The 24,640-nt window shown below is 49.5% G+C and overlaps 1 protein-coding gene across 4 annotated transcripts in view; it reads left to right on the top strand.

The window, feature by feature from the left end:
- USP24 (ubiquitin specific peptidase 24) overlaps positions 1-24,640 on the top strand; it is a 2,082,369-nt gene that overhangs the window by 460,756 nt on the left and 1,596,973 nt on the right. For all 4 annotated transcript variants that reach the window (XM_085602520.1, XM_085602518.1, XM_085602517.1 and 1 more), the window contains exon 23: positions 24,040-24,155. In XM_085602520.1, the coding sequence (XP_085458646.1) occupies positions 24,040-24,155 (116 nt within the window). The remainder of the gene's footprint in view (positions 1-24,039; positions 24,156-24,640) is intronic.

A 24,640-nucleotide genomic window follows, 5' to 3' on the forward strand; every position in this document is an offset into this window, starting at 1 on the left:
CACAACCACACACACACAACCACACACACACAACCACACACACACAACCACACACACACAACCACACACAAACACAACCACACACACACAACCACACACACACAACCACACACACACAACCACACACACACAACCACACACACACAACCACACACACACAACCACACACACAACCACACACACAACCACACACACACAACCACACACACACAACCACACACAACCACACTGTAGGAGAGTAGGGTCTGCTATCCTATGGTCACCCCAAATTTTTGCTTTTTGCTTCACTGGTTTTTGACATATTGAGGCTGTGGGCCTGCCAATCAGACCCCCAGCCTGCTGTTCTCTCTACTAAATTAAAACTATGCACCCTAGGTGCATAACCAATTGGAAGTGGATCACCCTGTCAGCCCCTGTACCAGTGTACACTAGGTACCCAGGGCATTGGCGTACCCAAGGCCTGCCAAGGGCTGCAGCATGTATTATGCCACCCCAGGCTTGGCCTAACGATTTGACACAACTGGCTGATCACTCAGCTGGGGTAAGTTGGTGTAATCACCTCTTACTTAGGTGTAGTATACCTATACCTAACCTTAAATGGGACACCTGGTAACCTATAAGTCACTCCTATAGCAGGCCTTAACAATCCTGAAGGCAGAGTGCTTGGTTCCATGTGAGATGGTGCTCTGGCATGAGCTGAGCCTGTCTACAGTGGTCGGAACAACTTCCTTCTACTGTTTCCAGATATCGTCATACCATATACTCTTAAGTGCATTATGAACCTCGCGGTTAAATGCTATCTTTGGTTTGGCTTTATCAAAACATGTCGAGTAAGGTGTCATACGAATTGGAATACTAACCCCTCGCCAATTCTGGCGACGGGGTTAGCATTCCACCCTTCTAGAGGGACACGACATGTACAGTACCTGAAACCCGGGTAAAATCAGACATAGCCTCAGCTCCACAAAATGGATGCTGCCACCACAGACACAAGTCTGCCCTCCTGCTGCTGGGAGTCCTTCCAGCTTGGGAGGTGTGGACAAAGGGTTTCCTGCCAGGGGAGGTGCGTGCACCACCCCAGACAGGATTTTGTGTATTGGTCAGGTAGGGCTTGAAAGAAACCAGACATGCCTGTGGCTCACAAGGAGCCTCGGTGCATATGCCAGTTCAAACCGGTCCTGGGGCACACCAGTCCCGGGCCTGGGGCGAGCTGGACAAAGGATTGGGGGTGTAACCACCCCCCTTCCTGGTCCCACCCATAGGGAGGGACCTAGCAGGTAGTCCGGCCCCTAGAATCCGAATAAAGGTAGGAGCTGTGTCCTAAGACTTCAGACATCCTGGAATCAACTTGAAACTAAGAAGAAGACGGGAACTTCGACATTCTGCTGCACAGAAGACTGAAGAAAATCTCCCCTGTGGTCAGGGAGTGACCACCTTGCTAACGCAAGCACCATCCAGCGAATCAACGTCTGCTTTGCCGCCGCCTCCCGCCGGAGCCCGAGCCCAGAGACTGACAAGACCTGGACCTCCAGACCTCTCACCGCCCGATCCACAGTCCCTGCAAAGAGGAGACCCGTGGAGGCACCGAGACACGTGGAGCCAGCCATCTTGGAACGACTACGACAAGCTGACCAGTGCAACAACCGAGGCTCCCTCCAAGTTGTGCTTTGGGTCCTGAGAAGCCCAACCCTCGAGCAGCATCTGCACCAAAGGTGAGCCCTCCAGCATCTCCACGATCTGCGTGGGGCCCTTCTGCATTTTGCCACTCGACGCGCCTAACCGGTTGCTGGCCCGCTGGCTAGTGGCCATCTTGGCGACGAAATCTACGACAAACACCGCTGGTCTGGTTGCTCCAGACTGGCCCTTGCTCCCCTCCAAAGGAGCAATCCCTCTGACCTTGCTGGTCAGAACCAACAGCTGATTTCCGAATCCTCCTGCAATTGCTTTTGCCAAGGCTTGTTTGCTTCGATCAAGTCGCCGACACCGCCGACAGCGAGAGCCTGCGTGGGACAGCTCGTGAGCCGACTCCTGGACGTCGTCGACCTTCAGGGACCACGTGGCTGCGGAGACAAGCTACCCCTCATCACCTGTTTGCACCCGACATCGCCTGGTACCCACCTGGTGCCACGCTGGTCACTGGCTAGTGACTGTGAACACTGTCCCCTCTGCTTACAGGTCTTCAACATCTCCGATCCACTCTTGGATCCACTGCATCTCTCCCGGACCGACCGCCTGCAGCATCTTTGTCTTCAAGCTCCACGGAACAGATAGAAGAAACCCGACGCACTTCGAGGCCTATGCACCCGCTTCCTGTGGGTGAGGTAAAGCTGGCACACCTGTGCCCAAGTGTAGTAATACATCTCTAGTGCCTGTGTTCCAAATCTTAAGTTCCTAGGTCATCCGGAAGATTCCTTTTGCAGTAACTTTGTACTTTTTACGCACCCATTGAAACCTATGGGAGCACGCGTGTGACTATTTGCTCTGCACACGCCACCCGTGGACCTCCTGGTCACTAACTGACGTTAGCTCCTTGTAGGCCCAGCGATTCTAGAGGCCCTAGGCCTTTTCCCTTTTCTGTTCGTGGTACTTATACCACTATTTTAGTATATGGTTTGAGTGGCCACCAGGGCCTACCCATATAAAGTGCAACTTCTGTGTATTCTGTGATAATCTTGTTTGACGATTTGTGCTCCTGTGCTCATAAAGAGACTAGGGGTAACTTTGATAAATAAATACATATATATTTTGAATATATATCTGTGTGGTGTCCTTTCATTGGTATAAAAGGGGGTTGCATTTGGTAAAACAGCTGGCTTAACACGCTTCACGAGTTTAGCCTCAAAGACTGCTTAGCCTACGCTACCACTAGGGCAGCTAGTCCGAAAAGGTTGACTTACAACCACACCATAAGGGTTGCTTGGCATGGTACAAGGTGATCACTTTAACTAGTGAGCATCATATACCAGGCCAACTTCTCACATTGGTGAGCAGCGGTTGGATTTGAGCTTGCTGTGTTTTACCATTGTAATCTCTTGGTTACCAATTGAAAGATCACATAGGTACCTGTAGGTACATATAAAACAAGATTAGATATACATAAGTTCTACTGAACTTAGTTGTTGTAGAGCAAAGGGAGTAGCACACCCTGACTACAACTACTAGATAGGTTTAGTAGGTAAACCCAAGTGTAGGTAGATTGCAACACATCCACCCACACTTAAGAGCAATGGCCGGGGCAGAGGGGTCCACTGTACCCATCTCTGTTGAGAGTGACCCCCAGAGGGCACCATCCAGCTTTGCTACCCTTAATCAGAATGAGCTCAGGCATTTGGCAACTCTTAGAGGCCTTAAACAGCCCAAGAACCCAAACTCTGCTGAGCTCAGAGAGCTCTTACAGAATGATGAGATCAGAGAGCACTCAAGAAAGCTTCCCAGTTAGCCCCCTTAGGGACAGGAACAGGAGGCCCCCCTTCTGAAGATGCCACTGAAGTACCCCTTCCCAATAGTCACCCCTTAGATGGGATGCCTACCACAGAGGATGAGAGTGAAAAGGATACTGACAGTAGTGAGGATGAAGGGAGAACTAGCCCAGTGCCAAGTGTTAAACTTGGCCCAGCTAAACCAAGGCTATTGGGGACTGACAGTGGGTTCAACCCACTGGATCTCCCAGTGGACTTAACACAGGGCTGGGAAGGCAAAGGAATCGCTCAGGTGACTCCAATGCTTCCCATGGCTCTAGAGGCTCTCAAGGTCACTCCAGGAGAAGGATGACCACCCCTCAGAGGAGGGAACATGAGGCCAAGATGCAAGAGGCTCAGCTGAGGATCAGGAAGCAGGAGCTAGAAGTAGCCCTGATGGAAGAGAAACTTAGCAAGGCTAGACAGCATAAAGAGAGTGGGTCTATACCCACTGGTGGCAGCATTGTCCCTAAGGACAAAGATAGGGTTTTCGATAATAGAAACCTGTCTAAGGTTGTGCCCCCCTACAAAAGTGGGGATGACATCCACAAGTGGATAACTGCTCTTGAGAGAGCCTGCAAAGTACAGCAGGTTCCTGAAGATCAGTGGGCAGCAATCCTCTGGCTCTCCTTTGAGGGAAGAGGCAGAGACAGACTCCTCACTGTTAGAGAAGAGGATGTCAGAAACTACAGAGTCCTGAAGAGTGTTCTAGTTGATGGGTTAGGCTTAACCACTGAGCAGTACAGGTTAATGTTCAGAGACACCCAAAAGACACAGACTCAGGACTGGTCTGAATACATTGAATGTGCCACTAAGGCTTTGGAGGGTTGGTTGCTGGGAAGTAAGGTATCTGATTTTACAGGATTGTATAATTTGATGATGAGAGAACAGATTTTAAATAACTGTCAAAACCAGCAACTGCATCAACACTTGGTTGACTCTGATCTGACCTCTCCCCAAGAATTGGGAAAGAAGGCAGACAAATGGGTCAGAACCAGGGTTAAGCAAAAGAACCAGAACCAGGGCCAAGGGGGTGATCAGAAGAAAACAGACCAAAAGGGTGGAGATCAGAAATCTAAAGACCAGAAGTCTTCAACAGGGCCCCAAACTACTGCTAAGGAGGGTGGGTCCCAACAACAGTCCAAAAAGAAGAAAGAAGGTCAAAAGAAACCCTGGTGCAATCATTGCAAAAATACAACTCACTGGACTAGTGATTGCAAAAAGGGTGGAGCCCCCAACACTGTTGCCCCTAAGGCACCTGCTCCCAGTACTACTGTTAGCAGTGTTGGTCCCCAGACAAAGGGTGTAGTGGGAATCACTATGGGAACTGAAGGAGATTCTGACTTAGACAGAACCCTTACACAGGCAGTCTTGATCTGTGATGGGGACATTGATTTGTCCCTGACTGTGAGCCCCAGTAACCTGGGCAAGTACAGACAGACTCCTTTAATAAATGAAAAAGTGGCTCAAGCTTACAGGGACACATGTGCCAGTGTCACTATGGTGACACCAGGCTTTGTGGACCCTGGACAGTACATACCAGGTGAGAACTACCTGGTGACCAATGCCAGCAATGCCACTACTTCACATAGTGTGGCAGTTGTTAACTTCTCATGGGGAGGGGTAACTGGCCTCAAAAGGGTTGTGGTTAGTGCAGACCTCCCAGTAGAATATGTTTGTTGGGCAATGACCTAGAGAGTTCTCTATGGTCAGAAGTGGAGTACAGGACTCATGCAGAGATGTTAGGTATATCATCACATGTCCTTGCTGTGACCAGGTCACAGGCCAAAAAGTGCCTCACTGAACCACAGGTCTTGGATCCTGGAACAATGGACCAAGCACCTACCAAGAAGAAGAACAGGAGGGTCAAGGCTGTGCCTTCCCCCCTGCCTCAGAGTGATGATCAGCCTTCCCAGGAAGCTGATCTAGAGGACCCTGAAGGAACTGTCCCTGAAGAGCTTGAACCTGATCAGGTTGAGTTTCTGGGGACAGGGGGACCTTCAAGGGCTGACTTGAGGCAGGCTCAGTTATCCTGTCCCTCTCTTGAACCCCTCAGACAGCTGGCTGCTGCTGAGGCTGCTGGGAATGCTCAAGGTACCCATAAAGTGTATTGGGATGAAGGGCTCCTTTATTCAGAGGCTAGAGACCCCAAGCCTGGTGCAACCAGGAGGTTGGTTATACCTCTGCAATTTAGGGGCTTCCTTCTTACCTTGGCCCATGATATTCCTTTAGCAGGACACCTAGGCCAGAACAAGACCTGGGACAGACTTGTCCCTCACTTTCACTGGCCTCATATGAATGAAGATACAAAGGAGTTTTGTCGCTCCTGTGTTACCTGCCAAGCCAGTGGCAAATCAGGTGGCACAACAAAGGCCCCCCTGATACCACTACCTGTGGTGGGGGTTCCCTTTGAAAGAGTGGGAATAGACATAGTGGGTCCCATGGATCCTCCCACTGCATCTGGGCACAGATTTATACTGGTGGTAGTGGATCATGCCACCAGGTATCCAGAGGCAATTCCCCTTAGGACCACTACAGCTCCTGTTGTGGCCAGGGCCCTGCTGGGAGTATTCTCCAGAGTGGGGTTTCCTAAGGAGGTAGTATCTGACAGAGGTACCAACTTTATGTCAGGATACTTGACAGCTATGTGGAAGGAATGTGGTGTCAACTACAAGTTCACCACCCCTTATCACCCACAATGCAATGGGCTTGTTGAGAGATTCAACAAGACCCTAAAGGGTATGATCAAAGGATTACCTGAAAAGCTCAGGCGAAGATGGGATATCCTTCTACCCTGCCTTCTGTTTGCTTACAGAGAGGTCCCACAAAAAGGAGTTGGCTACAGCCCCTTTGAATTGTTGTTTGGGCACCCTGTGAGAGGCCCACTGTGTTTGGTGAAGGAAGGATGGGAGTTACCTCTCAAAAAGCCTAAGCTAGACATAGTGGACTATGTACTTGGTCTCCGCTCCAGGATGGCTGAGTATATGGAGAAGGCATCTAAAAACCTTGAGGCAAGCCAGGCCTTACAGAAAGCTTGGCATGACCAAAAGGCTGTCTTGGTTGAGTATCAGCCAGGACAGAAGGTATGGGTGTTGGAGCCAGTGGCCCCAGCAGCACTCCAAGACAAATGGTCTGGACCCCATACAATCCTGGAAAAGAAGGGAGAGGTCACCTACTTGGTGGACCTAGGAACTCCCAGGAGTCCCCACAGGGTACTCCATGTTAACAGGCTTAAAGCATATGTTGACAGGGCAGACATGGGCTTGCTCATGGCTACAGATGAGGGACAGGAGGAAGAGAGTGACCCTCTCCCAGACCTGTTGTCTCAGAACCCTGAAGATGGCTCAGTTGAAGGAGTGACCCTTGGAGGCAACCTCACTGCCCATCAGCAGACTGAATGTAGACAGGTTCTACAATCATTTTCACATATGTTTTCCTTGATACCTAGTCAAACTGACTGGTGTACCCATGTTGTGGACACTGGTGACAGTCTGCCTGTAAAGAACAAACTTTACAGACAACCTGACCACGTCAGGGACTGTATAAAGGCTGAGGTACATAAAATGCTGGAATTAGGTGTCATTGAACCCTCAGAGAGCCCCTGGGCTAGCCCAGTGGTTCTGGTCCCCAAACCTCACACCAAAGATGGCAAGAGAGAGATGAGGTTCTGTGTGGACTACAGAGGACTCAATGCTGTCACCAGGACAGATGCACACCCTATTCCAAGGGCAGATGAGCTCATAGACAAACTAGCTTCTGCAAAGTTTTTGAGCACATTTGACTTGACAGCTGGCTATTGGCAAATCAGGTTAGCTGAGGAGTCTAAGGCCAAAACAGCATTCTCAACCCCAGGTGGGCATTATCAGTTTGTGGTGATGCCCTTTGGTCTGAAGAATGCACCTGCCACCTTCCAAAGGCTGGTGAACCAAGTCCTTACTGGGTTGGATGACTTTTGCGCAGCATATCTTGATGACATTGCTGTCTTTAGTTCCACCTGGGAGGATCACCTGATCCACCTGAAGAAGGCTCTTGAGGCTCTGCAAAGGGCAGGCCTCACTATCAAGGCTACTAAGTGCCAGATAGGGCAGAGTAAGGTTGTGTATTTGGGCCACCTTGTAGGTGGGGGCCAAGTTCAACCACTGGAGAGTAAGATACAGTCCATCAAGGATTGGTCCCCTCCAACCACCCAGACTCAAGTTCGAGCTTTCTTGGGCTTGACTGGGTATTACAGGAAGTTTGTTAAGAACTATGGGTCCATTGTGACTCCTCTTAATGATCTGACATCCAAGAAGATGCCCAAAAAGGTTCAGTGGACAGTAAGCTGTCAAAAGGCATTTGATGACCTGAAGGAGGCCATGTGCTCTGCACCTATCCTGAAAAGTCCTGACTACTCCAAAGAGTTTATTGTCCAAACAGATGCTTCTGAGTTGGGTGTGGGAGCTGTGCTGTCACAACTTAATGTAGATGGTCAAGACCAACCCATTGCTTTTATTAGCAGAAGGTTGACCCCCAGAGAGAAGAATTGGTCAGCTATTGAGAGGGAGGCCTTTGCTGTGGTGTGGGCCCTGAAGAAGCTGAGGCCATACTTGTTTGGCACTCACTTCAAGATTCAGACCGACCATAAGCCCCTCTTGTGGCTAAATCAGATGAAGGGTGAAAACCCCAAACTGCTTAGGTGGTCCATTTCCCTACAGGGGATGGACTTTACAGTGGAGCACCGGCCAGGTACTGACCATGGGAATGCAGATGGTCTCTCCAGGTACTTCCACTTAGGACATGAAGACGAGACTGGTCAAGGCTAGTTTAATGTCCCAGCGTTTGGGGGGGGGTTGTGTAGGAGAGTAGGGTCTGCTATCCTATGGTCACCCCAAATTTTTGCTTTTTGCTTCACTGGTTTTTGACATATTGAGGCTGTGGGCCTGCCAATCAGACCCCCAGCCTGCTGTTCTCTCTACTAAATTAAAACTATGCACCCTAGGTGCATAACCAATTGGAAGTGGATCACCCTGTCAGCCCCTGTACCAGTGTACACTAGGTACCCAGGGCATTGGCGTACCCAAGGCCTGCCAAGGGCTGCAGCATGTATTATGCCACCCCAGGCTTGGCCTAACGATTTGACACAACTGGCTGATCACTCAGCTGGGGTAAGTTGGTGTAATCACCTCTTACTTAGGTGTAGTATACCTATACCTAACCTTAAATGGGACACCTGGTAACCTATAAGTCACTCCTATAGCAGGCCTTAACAATCCTGAAGGCAGAGTGCTTGGTTCCATGTGAGATGGTGCTCTGGCATGAGCTGAGCCTGTCTACAGTGGTCGGAACAACTTCCTTCTACTGTTTCCAGATATCGTCATACCATATACTCTTAAGTGCATTATGAACCTCGCGGTTAAATGCTATCTTTGGTTTGGCTTTATCAAAACATGTCGAGTAAGGTGTCATACGAATTGGAATACTAACCCCTCGCCAATTCTGGCGACGGGGTTAGCATTCCACCCTTCTAGAGGGACACGACATGTACAGTACCTGAAACCCGGGTAAAATCAGACATAGCCTCAGCTCCACAAAATGGATGCTGCCACCACAGACACAAGTCTGCCCTCCTGCTGCTGGGAGTCCTTCCAGCTTGGGAGGTGTGGACAAAGGGTTTCCTGCCAGGGGAGGTGCGTGCACCACCCCAGACAGGATTTTGTGTATTGGTCAGGTAGGGCTTGAAAGAAACCAGACATGCCTGTGGCTCACAAGGAGCCTCGGTGCATATGCCAGTTCAAACCGGTCCTGGGGCACACCAGTCCCGGGCCTGGGGCGAGCTGGACAAAGGATTGGGGGTGTAACCACCCCCCTTCCTGGTCCCACCCATAGGGAGGGACCTAGCAGGTAGTCCGGCCCCTAGAATCCGAATAAAGGTAGGAGCTGTGTCCTAAGACTTCAGACATCCTGGAATCAACTTGAAACTAAGAAGAAGACGGGAACTTCGACATTCTGCTGCACAGAAGACTGAAGAAAATCTCCCCTGTGGTCAGGGAGTGACCACCTTGCTAACGCAAGCACCATCCAGCGAATCAACGTCTGCTTTGCCGCCGCCTCCCGCCGGAGCCCGAGCCCAGAGACTGACAAGACCTGGACCTCCAGACCTCTCACCGCCCGATCCACAGTCCCTGCAAAGAGGAGACCCGTGGAGGCACCGAGACACGTGGAGCCAGCCATCTTGGAACGACTACGACAAGCTGACCAGTGCAACAACCGAGGCTCCCTCCAAGTTGTGCTTTGGGTCCTGAGAAGCCCAACCCTCGAGCAGCATCTGCACCAAAGGTGAGCCCTCCAGCATCTCCACGATCTGCGTGGGGCCCTTCTGCATTTTGCCACTCGACGCGCCTAACCGGTTGCTGGCCCGCTGGCTAGTGGCCATCTTGGCGACGAAATCTACGACAAACACCGCTGGTCTGGTTGCTCCAGACTGGCCCTTGCTCCCCTCCAAAGGAGCAATCCCTCTGACCTTGCTGGTCAGAACCAACAGCTGATTTCCGAATCCTCCTGCAATTGCTTTTGCCAAGGCTTGTTTGCTTCGATCAAGTCGCCGACACCGCCGACAGCGAGAGCCTGCGTGGGACAGCTCGTGAGCCGACTCCTGGACGTCGTCGACCTTCAGGGACCACGTGGCTGCGGAGACAAGCTACCCCTCATCACCTGTTTGCACCCGACATCGCCTGGTACCCACCTGGTGCCACGCTGGTCACTGGCTAGTGACTGTGAACACTGTCCCCTCTGCTTACAGGTCTTCAACATCTCCGATCCACTCTTGGATCCACTGCATCTCTCCCGGACCGACCGCCTGCAGCATCTTTGTCTTCAAGCTCCACGGAACAGATAGAAGAAACCCGACGCACTTCGAGGCCTATGCACCCGCTTCCTGTGGGTGAGGTAAAGCTGGCACACCTGTGCCCAAGTGTAGTAATACATCTCTAGTGCCTGTGTTCCAAATCTTAAGTTCCTAGGTCATCCGGAAGATTCCTTTTGCAGTAACTTTGTACTTTTTACGCACCCATTGAAACCTATGGGAGCACGCGTGTGACTATTTGCTCTGCACACGCCACCCGTGGACCTCCTGGTCACTAACTGACGTTAGCTCCTTGTAGGCCCAGCGATTCTAGAGGCCCTAGGCCTTTTCCCTTTTCTGTTCGTGGTACTTATACCACTATTTTAGTATATGGTTTGAGTGGCCACCAGGGCCTACCCATATAAAGTGCAACTTCTGTGTATTCTGTGATAATCTTGTTTGACGATTTGTGCTCCTGTGCTCATAAAGAGACTAGGGGTAACTTTGATAAATAAATACATATATATTTTGAATATATATCTGTGTGGTGTCCTTTCATTGGTATAAAAGGGGGTTGCATTTGGTAAAACAGCTGGCTTAACACGCTTCACGAGTTTAGCCTCAAAGACTGCTTAGCCTACGCTACCACTAGGGCAGCTAGTCCGAAAAGGTTGACTTACAACCACACCATAAGGGTTGCTTGGCATGGTACAAGGTGATCACTTTAACTAGTGAGCATCATATACCAGGCCAACTTCTCACACACACACACACACACAACCACACACACACAACCACACACACACAACCACACACACACAACCACACACACAACCACACACACACACAACCACACACACACACACACAACCACACACACACACACACACACACCACACACACAACCACACACACACACCACACACACACACCACACACACACAACCACACACACACACAACACACACACACAACCACACACACACACACACAACCACGCACACAATCACACACACACACACACAACCACGCACACAATCACACACACAATCACACACACACACAACCACACACACACAACCACACACACACAACCACACACACAACCACACACACAACCACACACACACAACCACACACACAACCACACACACACAACCACACACACACACAACCACACACACACACACCACCACACACACACAACCACACACACACAACCACACACACAACCACACACACAACCACACACACACAACCACACACACACAACCACACACACAACCACACACACAACCACACACACACACAACCACACACACACACAACCACACACACACAACCACACACACAACCACACACACAACCACACACACACAACCACACACACACAACCACACACACACAACCACACACACACAACCACACACACACAACCACACATACACACACACCATACACACACACCACACACACACACCACACACAACCACACACACACACACACCATACACACACACCATACACACACACCATACACACACACCATACACACACACCATACACACACACCACACACACAACACACACAACCACACACAACCACACACAAAATCACACACACAAACACAACCACACACACAACCACACACACAACCACACACACACAACCACACACACAACCACACACACAACCACACACACACAACCACACACACACAACCACACACACACAACCACACACACACAACCACACACACACACAACCACACACACACACAACCACACACACACACAACCACACACACACACAACCACACACACACACAACCACACACACACACAACCACACACACACACAACCACACACACACAACCACACACACACACAACCACACACACACACAACCACACACACACACAACCACACACACACACAACCACACACACACAACCACATACACACAACCACACACACACAACCACACACACACAACCACACACACACAACCACACACACACAACCACACACACACAACCACACACCCACACACCCACACACACACAACCACACACACACAACCACACACACACAACCACACACCCACACACACACACACACACACACACACACACACACACACACACACACACACACAACCACACACACACACAACCACACACACACACAACCACACACACACACAACCACACACACACACAACCACACACACACAACCACACACACAACCACACACACACAACCACACACACACAACCACACACAAAATCACAACCACACACACAACCACACACACACAACCACACACACACAACCACACACACACAACCACACACACACACACAACCACACACACACACACAACCACACACACACACACAACCACACACACACAACCACACACACACATACAACCACACACACACACAACCACACACACAACCACACACACACAACCACACACACACAACCACACACACAACCACACACACACACAACCACACACACACACAACCACACACACACAACCACACACACAACCACACACACAACCACACACACACAACCACACACACACAACCACACACACACAACCACACACACACAACCACACACACACAACCACACATACACACACACCATACACACACACCACACACACACACCACACACAACCACACACACACACACCATACACACACACCATACACACACACCATACACACACACCATACACACACACCATACACACACACCACACACACACAACACACACAACCACACACAACCACACACAAAATCACACACACAAACACAACCACACACACAACCACACACACAACCACACACACACAACCACACACACAACCACACACACAACCACACACACACAACCACACACACACAACCACACACACACAACCACACACACACAACCACACACACACACAACCACACACACACACAACCACACACACACACAACCACACACACACACAACCACACACACACACAACCACACACACACACAACCACACACACACACAACCACACACACACAACCACACACACACACAACCACACACACACACAACCACACACACACACAACCACACACACACACAACCACACACACACACAACCACACACACACAACCACATACACACAACCACACACACACAACCACACACACACAACCACACACACACAACCACACACACACAACCACACACACACAACCACACACCCACACACCCACACACACACAACCACACACACACAACCACACACACACAACCACACACCCACACACACACACACACACACACACACACACACACACACACAACCACACACACACACAACCACACACACACACAACCACACACACACACAACCACACACACACACAACCACACACACACAACCACACACACACAACCACACACACAACCACACACACACAACCACACACACACAACCACACACACACAACCACACACAAAATCACAACCACACACACAACCACACACACACAACCACACACACACAACCACACACACAACCACACACACACAACCACACACACACACACAACCACACACACACACACAACCACACACACACACACAACCACACACACACACAACCACACACACACATACAACCACACACACACACAACCACACACACAACCACACACACAACCACACACACAACCACACACACAACCACACACACAACCACACACACAACCACACACACAACCACACACACAACCACACACACAACCACACACACAACCACACACAAAATCACACACACAAAATCACACACACACAACCACACACACACAACCACACACACACAACCACACACACACAACCACACACACAACCACACACACCCACACAACCACACAACCACACACCCACACAACCACACACCCACACAACCACACCCACACAACCACACCCACACAACCACACACACACAACCACACACACACAACCACACACACACAACCACACACAACCACACACACACACAACCACACACACACACAACCACACACACACAACCACACACAACCACACACACACACAACCACACACACACAACCACACACAACCACACACACACACACAACCACAACCACAACCACACACACAACCACACACACACACACAACCACACACACAACCACACACACACACACACACAACCACACACACAACCACACACACAACCACACACACAACCACACACACACAACCACACACACACAACCACACACACACAACCACACACACACAACCACACACACACAACCACACACACACAACCACACACAACCACACACACACACAACCACACACACACAACCACACACAACCACACACACACACACAACCACACACAACCACAACCACAACCACACACACAACCACACACACACACAACCACACACACACACACAACCACACACACACACACAACCACACACACAACCCCACACAACCCCACACAACCCCACACAACCCCACACGCAACCCCACACAAACCCACACGCAACCCCACACAACCACACACACAACCCCACACAACCACCCACACAACCACATACACAACCACACACAACCACACACAACCACACACACAACCACACACACACAACCACACACACACAACCACACACACAACCACACACACAACCACACACACAACACCACACACACACAACCACACACACACAACCACACACACAACCACACACACACAACCACACACACACAACCACACACACACACAACCACACACAACCACACACACACAACCACACACACACAACCACACACAACCACACACACACACACAACCACACACAACCACAACCACAACCACACACACAACCACACACACACACAACCACACACACACACACAACCACACACACACACACAACCACACACACAACCCCACACAACCCCACACAACCCCACACAACCCCACACAACCCCACACGCAACCCCACACAACCCCACACGCAACCCCACACAACCCCACACGCAACCCCACACAACCACACACACAACCCCACACAACCACCCACACAACCACATACACAACCACACACAACCACACACAACCACACACACAACCACACACACACAACCACACACACACAACCACACACACACAACCACACACACACAACCACACACACACAACCACACACACAACCACACACACAACCACACATACAACCACACATACAACCACACATACAACCACACACACAACCACACACACAACCACACACACAATCACACACACAATCACACACAATCACACACAACCCCACACAACCACACACAACCCCACACAACCCCACACAACCCCACACAACCCCACACAACCACACACACAACCACACACACAATCCCACACAACAACACACAACCACCCACAACCACATACACAACCACATACACAACCACACACACAACCACACACACACACAACCACACACACAACCACACATACACACAACCACACACAACCACACATACACACTACCACACACACACACTACCACACACTACCACACACACAACCACACACACACAACCACACACACACAACCACACACACACAACCACACACACACAACCACACACACACAACCACACACACAACCACACACACAACCACACACACAACCACACACACAACCACACACACAACCACACACACAACCACACACACAACCACACACACAACCACACACACAACCACACACACAACCACACACACAACCACACACACAACCACACACACAACCACACACACACAACCACACACACACAACCACACACACACAACCACACACAACCACACACAACCACACACAACCACACACACACACAACCACACACACACAACCACACACACACAACCACACACAACCACACACACACAACCACACACACACAACCACACACACACAACCACACACACAACCACACACACAACCACACACACAACCACACACACACACAACCACACACACACAACCACACACACAACCACACACACAACCACACACACAACCACACACACAACCACACACACAACCACACACACAACCACACACACAACCACACACACAACCACACACACAACCACACACACAACCACACACACAACCACACACACACACAACCACACACACACACAACCACACACACACACAACCACACACACAACCACACACACAACCACACACACAACCACACACACAACCACACACACAACCACACACAACCACACACACAACCACACACACAACCACACACACACACACACACACACACAATCACACACAACCCCACACAACCCCACACAACCCCACACAACCCCACACACAACCCCACACACAACCCCACACACAACCCCACACACAACCCCACACACAACCCCACACACAACCCCACACACAACCCCACACACAACCACACACACAACCACACACACAACCACACACACAACCACACACACAACCACACACACCCCCACACAACCACACACACCACACACACCACACACACCACACACACAACCACATACTTTGTCATCGCGCGCATTGCTTTATTTTAAAACTATATACAACTCTATGGGAATAGAGATTTTTAAATTAGCTGCTATGCTGCTTTGCTGCGGGGGGAGACAGTCAGGCTTACCTGCATATTAAAACGGTTCTATCACCCGCATTTGGTGGGATTTAGTTAGCGGGGGCTCCGGTTCAGCGGCGCTTGATCGCCATCTTTGAGTGGGTGAGTGAGGCTTGGGACATTGTAGGCGCCATATTGGGTGGGTCAGTCGCCTACGAGGCGGTACCCGCGCATTGGAGAGCATTGGAGAGCTATATAAACAGCTCCTCTAACTCTGTAAGGCAGACTTTGTCATCGCGCGCATTGCTTTATTTTAAAACCATATACAACTATATGGGAATAGAGATTTTTAAATTAGCTGCTACGCTGCTTTGCTGCGGGGGGAGACAGTCAGGCTTACCTGCATATTAAAACGGTTCTATCACCCGCATTTGGTGGGATTTAGTTAGCGGGGGCTCCGGTTCAGCGGCGCTTGATCGCCATCTTTGAGTGGGTGAGTGAGGCTTGGGACATTGTAGGCGCCAAATTGGGTGGGTCAGTCGCCTACGAGGCGGTACCCGGGCGGCGTAATACTATAAATCGAATGGAGATGCGGGCGCGCAGCGTTCGCGCGCAGCGGGCGCGCCGTGGGCGCGCCGGAGGTGCGCCAGAGGTAAGCCCGTTCGCGTCCCGGTTGCTCCCGGCTCCAGAGAACCGATGAGGACACACTTAGTATATTCTCGAGAAGAACTATGTGCTCTGAATCTTCAGTCAGCCTCATATAAAGGATCTACCGGGTGGCCTTTGTCCTCGTCCTCCATCTCTTGTGGCCTTCTCAATGTCCGCTCCCTGGTAAAGCACCACGACGAAATCTCTGTTAGTTGAGTCAGTTAAATTGGATATTTTGTTCCTGACCGAGACCTGGACCACACCAGATAGTGGAGCGGAGTTGGCTTGGGCATGTCCCCCAGGATATTTTATTAGACACACTCCCCGAACTACGGGAGGAGGTGGCGGTGTGGGGTTTATTTGTAAAGATACACTCGCCCTTTCACAGTTTACAGTTAAACAGGTGGTAGGCTTTGAACTTATGGGATTCTCTCTAATGGCTCAGGGTGGTACAGTTTTGACAGGTCTTTTGTGTTACAGACCTCCCTCTGGAATAGCCCCCTCTTTTCAGCAATTTATTGACCTTGTTTACAATTTATCCAATTCACATTCTAACTTTATAGTATTGGGCGATTTTAATCTACGACCATCAGGCCCACAAGATCAAGCCTATAGAGAAATATGCCAAGCATGTAAGAACATACAGCTGGAACAGCTTGTGCAATGTTCCACACATGTGAAGGGGAACATTTTGGACTTGGTCTTTGCTGATAAAAAGTTGGTTGCCATTAACGAGGTCCTGGATCAATGCTGGACTGATCATGCTCTGGTTCTCATGTCTATTTATGTGGCAGGAGAGCAGCGTAGTGACAGCTCGGCTGGGCATAAATTTAGCAGACAGTGGTCCCGTCTACTAAGGGGGCCATGCTTACCTTCTCTGTTGCCAACAACCTTGAGGTGCAGGAAACTGTGGATAAAAGCTACGCTACCCTTAGTGAACAGATTGTAACACGATGAACTGATCCCTTTAAAAAGGGTGAAGAACAAGCCTCGGAGAACTAATGCTTGGTTCACTGGTGATCTTAGTCAACAGAAACTCCGCTGTAAACAGGCGGAGCGTGCTTGGAGGAGAGGGTACGCGGATTCAGATCGCGCACAATACAGACAGGTTCTGCGGGAATATAAAGACCACCTAAAGATGGCTAAGGGGAAGTTTCTGGAAGACTCACTGGCCAAAGCCACCAACAAATCACAGACCCTTTTTAAGTTGGTCAATAACCTGGCAAATCCGGCCTGTGTAGTTCCAGTCACCACAGCATCTCAGGAGCTGTGTAATTCCTTGGCCTCTGCATTTGAGGAAAAAATCAGGCTCATCTTGAGTGGCCTCTCGACTCCGAGCCATTCGGTCCCGACAGAGCTCTCTCCACGGAAACCTCCTCACCCTTTGGGTGTGGAGGAGGTTAAGGGGGAACAGCAATTATCTTGCTTTCCTATCCCTTCCTTGGAAGAATTCTGTATAGTGGCTAATGGTGTGTCTTCGGGCTCTCCACTTGACCCTTTGCCACATAGGATATGGAAGGTCTTTCAGACAGAACTGCTACCTCCGCTGCATACCATCTGCTGTCAGTCTCTGACTTCAGCTTCGGTTCCGGATAGCTGGAAGCTTGCAATCGTGACACCATTGCTAAAAAAGGCCTCTCTGGACCCGCTTTGTCCTGCCAGTTATAGGCCTATCTCGCTGCTTCCATTCCCTATAAAAATTCTAGAGAAGTTGGTAACAAGAACTCTATCAAACTTTCTGGAATCGAACGCTTGTCTGGACGCCGTCCAGTTTGGATTCAGGCCAGCACATGGGACTGAGTCCGCCCTGATCACCGTGTTGGACGATCTGCGAACGCGTGTCGACACGGGTAAGGCAGCATTTTTAGTGCTGCTGGACATGTCGGCCGCGTTCGACACGGTGGATCACGCTGTCCTGCTGGATCGTCTCCAGAGTGCGGGCGTGGGTGGTCTGGCGCTCGGCTGGCTTGAATCTTACCTGGAAAATAGGCAACAAGCAGTTGCACTACCACCTTTCCGGTCAGACATACGTCAGGTGAAGCAGGGTGTGCCAAAAGGGTCGGCGATTAGCCCGATCCTCTTCAACCTATACCTCCGACCCCTAATCAGTCTGATAAAATCTTTCGGCATCTCCGTCATCAATTATGCCGACGATACACAACTGATTTTTTCCTTTGAGGGTAAGGAGGCGGTTTCGAGGGATATTTTCCATCAGTGTATGTCGGAAACAGCAGAGTGGCTCCGCCTTAACTCACTCCAATTCAATGGGGCAAAGACCGAAGTGCTTCATTGCTCACTGGATCAGCCCTCTCGCACGTTGCCAGAAGGTTTTTGGCCGGCATCCATCTTGGGTACGGTGACAGCGGCGGAGTCGGCCCGTAATCTGGGGATTCTGTTGGAGCCCGGTCTGCAACTGGATGCCTCGGTGAATAAGACTATAGCTACGTGCATGGGCCTGCTTCGAGCCCTACGTAAAATCTTGCCGTTGCTCCCCCCAGAGGCTCGAGCAGAGGTGGTGCGTAGTACTATACTCAGTAGCTTAGACTACTGTAACGCACTACTTCTGGGGGCACCTAAGTCTTTAGTAGGTAGGCTGCAGAGGGTTCAAAACATGGCGGCCAAATTGGCTTTAGCCCGACCTCGTTCTGCGTCATCTTCAGAAGCATTATCTGATCTCCATTGGCTGCCTGTCCAGCAGCGTATTTTCTTCAAAGCTGCCTGTATTGTGTTTAGAGCGCTGCATGGGCTGGGACCGCTGCCACTCCAACATCTTTTCTCGGCTGCTAGACCCTTAAGATCCTCCTCGGCTTTTTTGATCACAGTCCCTAAATTTGTTAGTGAGGATGGGTGGTCGTGCTTTTGGTTTTACAGCAGCTAAGCTGTGGAATTCCCTCCCTCTGTTGCTAAGTAGTAAGCAAGAAATCTCCTCCTTTAAAAAAGAGTTGAAGACCTATCTCTTTCCAAAGTAATGTAGTGTATTAGATCTGATGACTTATTGTAGGTCAAGCGCCAGGATACCCTTGGGGTGGCAGTAGCGCTTAATAAGAACTTAATACATACATACATACATACACAACCACACACACACACACAACCACACACACACAACCACACACACAACACAACCACACACACAACCGCGCACACAACCACGCACACACACCACGCACACACACCACGCACACAAGCACGCACACAACCACGCACGCACACAACCACGCACGCACACACACAACCACGCACGCACACAACCACGCACGCACACAACCACGCACACAACCACGCACGCACAACCACACACACACACAACCACACACACAACCACACACACAACCACACACACAACCACACACACAACCACACACACAACCACACACACAACCACACACACAACCACACACACAACCACACACACAACCACACACACAACCACACACACAACCACACACACAACCACACACACAACCACACACACAACCACACACACAACCACACACACAACCACACACACAACCACACACACACACACAACCACACACACACACACAACCACACACACACACAACCACACACACACACAACCACACACACACACAACCACACACACACACAACCACACACACACACAACCACACACACCCACACACAACCACACACACCCACACACACACACACAACCACACACACACACAACCACACACACACAACCACACACACACACAACCACACACACACACAACCACACAACCAACCACACACACAACCACAACCACACACAACCACACACACAACCACACACACAACCACACACACAAAGGGAGGAGACAACTGCAGCAGGACCTTCGGCTCGATCAGGACAGTAGGACCACCGGAAAAGGAACCCCTCAGCACGACCTGGGCAGCAAGAAGTTGTCACTGGAGACATTGTGATCCTATGAACAATAATGTCATCAATGATCTAATCCAAATCGCAATGGATTTTGGGACGTAGCTCAGCTGGTACATAGGGACATCTAGCAAACCTACATGTTTTAGAAAAATAGATACCTAGCGGAATACAGGATAGGGTGACTTGCATGGCACTCCCGAGGTTTTTTTACCCAAAAGCCTTTGAAAACCTCAAACTTTGTTTAAATTTCTGTGAGGAAAATTTCCAGCATCTGTGGGGAGCCATACATTTTTACCACCAAGCATTTCCCCGAATCTACTGATAAAAAAGGTAATTCACTTATGTGAGGTGGCCTAGTGCCCAGGAAAGGTAAAGGTCAAACAGGCAACACAAATGTCACATTTTTCCACTGAAAACCTCACCCTTTTTATGCGTGTGGGTAGTTGTGAATATTGGGCCCTAGCTCAGCCAACACCTATGGAAACCTAGCAAACCTGTAATTTAAAAAAAAACTAAACACGTAAGAGAAGCCAGAGTGGCGTGATTTGCATGGCTCTCATCAGGTGTTCTCACCCAGAAGCCCTTGCAATAATCAAACATTTGCTAAAAGCACACATTCTACTCTGGAATCTGTGGCAGTCCACAAATTTCGTACCAGAGTTCCAACACGTCTCCCCATGACAACAGCAACCAACTTGTGTGAGTGGGCGAAGAGACTGCCACACAAAAGGCCCAAAGGTGATATGTGGAGAGATCAGCGATAGGGGTAGTATTTGGTATTTGGGGCCTTGCTCGACCGCCACCCATGGAACTCTACCAACCACAGACACTTATGAAAACCAAAGACGCAGGGGATTTCACTGCCTTGCTTGAATCCCACATGGTTTTATTACCCACAGAGCCATGCAAACTTCAAAACTTTAGCTAAAATCACTCCTTTTCCTTACATTTCTGTGATGGAAACTTCTGGAATCAGGAGGAATCTGCAAAATTCCACTGTGGGACTCCTGTTGACATTGATTTGATCCGTTCCCTGTCGCTGTCACTTGGCCCAATCACACAAATAGGGTAGCGTTTTTATCAGCACAAATGGGGGAATGCTAGGTAGTAGGAAATTTCTGGATCCCAGTGGTTCCCGGAAGATTAGTTCAGAGAAATGCGAGGAAAAGTGTGCTTTTAGACAAAGTTTGAGGTTTTTCAGGGTATTGTGAGTAAGAAAACGTCATGGGATCCACACAAAGAACACCATACTGGACTTCCCTCAGTGTCTAGTTTTCAGAAATGTGTGGGTTTGGTAGGTTTATGTAGGTGGCATACCCAGTTAATGCACCTACCCCCACCAAATCAGGATAGTTTTTTTTCTTTTTTTTTTTTTTACAGGAAATGTTGATATCTCCACATTCATTTTTGGAACTTTTCTTGTGGAGGCTAAGCCCACCCATACAAGAAGGATAGTGTTATTATTGAAACAAGTGGTAAAAAGCTGAGCAGTAGGAGGTTTGTGAATCCCTGTGAATTCTGGAAATGTTTATCTCAGAAATGCAAGGAAAATGAATGATTTTAGTCAGACTTTGAGGTATGCAGAGCATTGTGGGTAAGAAAATGTCATGGGGTCCACGCAAAGCATACCACCCTCGACTTCCTTTGATGTCTTGTTTTCAGAAATGTCTGGGTCTGGTAGTTTCCCCAGGTAGCGGCTACCCAAGCCCAAAAAGTGCAGCTTTCCCCATGGCCAAAAGGAGAGAATAATCAAATGTCTTCTTGCTTGCCATTGGGATGGGACGTTTTAGTCCGCAGGGGAACAGAAAGACTGGTCTGGCCTTAGCGGTGCGAGCGTTGCTCTTTAGCATTGGCCATACCCCTACCCCAAAAGGTACAAACCAGTCAGACCCCCCACACCCGGACAGAGCTGAAAGTCCACTAGACACTAGTGATTTTAAAATGTTGCCAAAGGAAAGGATGGGGGTGAGGGGGTGGGGTTACTCTGGCATCAAGCTATACCCCAGCCCAAGTAGGAGCAATAGTGTCTTCTGACGTCCTAGCGGCAGATGGGAGGCTTGGCTTAATTGCGGGGGGGGGGGGGGTAGAAAGCCCACTAGATGCCAGGAATTTTTAAGTTGGGGCAAAAAGAGGGACTCTGCCATCACATTGGCTATACTCCCAACCCAGTAAATTGTTCTCCCTGGAGGGCAGAGAGGGAGTTTGCCTCCAATTGGCCCCACTCCCCTTTCCAGTTATACCTCTCCCACTTCAATCAGTGCTCGGGGCACTGAGATATGCACCCCTAGTATTATACCCCTTCCTAGTGTCGGGCAATGTCTGACAGAAGCACTGAGGAGGGAGTGAGGGCGTCTGCCAATATGGCTGAAGCCTGCACTTAAGTGGCTCTTCAATCAGTCACCTACCGTATTGCCATATTCTCATACATTTTCTTAGATTCTGCATCTAGAGTTATAATACTCACAATTTCTGTAAATGAATGTAACATACTTTTAATAAGCTTCATTTTTATTTAATTTTGTTGTAGGCAGCCAGTTCAGCGCTTGGTGGTCCCACCCTGACACATGCTGTAACAAGAGCAACAAAAATGCTTACAGCAACTGCCATGCCTTCTGTAGCAACATCTGTACAGTCTCCATACAGGTAGAGTATTCTCAAGTTGAAAGTATGTTTACTGAGAGAACAATTGATGTTGGCTTCGGAAATTCATGAAAATTTGCATGTGCTCAAGTCTAGCTGAATAAAAAAACAAAACGTAAAACCTGGTTGTTTTAATGCTGTATCTATCACACCTAACTGCCGATTATGCGCTGAGATGTCTCCTCGGGGATGAGTTGTGCACTATATCAAGACTTAAATAACATAACATTAGTACATAGCTTTGATAACAAAAAGTGTTTATAGGAATTTAAGTTTGGAGATAATCATATCAGTTTGCATAACGAGTTCAACTGATTAAAGAATAATATGACCCTTTAATGTAATAGTAATTGAATACTGAGTATGTAAAACAGGTGATTACAATGGGCCCAAAAACAATGGCAATGCAAAGTTATTTAAATTGGTTGTGGTAAGTGAAATTGGAATTACGTGTATGCATGTTTTTCTTTTCTTATGCAACTTTGTGC

Source organism: Triturus cristatus, chromosome 4_2 (genome assembly GCF_964204655.1).
Source record: "Triturus cristatus chromosome 4_2, aTriCri1.1, whole genome shotgun sequence".
In the NCBI taxonomy this organism is placed as follows: Eukaryota; Metazoa; Chordata; class Amphibia; order Caudata; family Salamandridae; genus Triturus; species Triturus cristatus.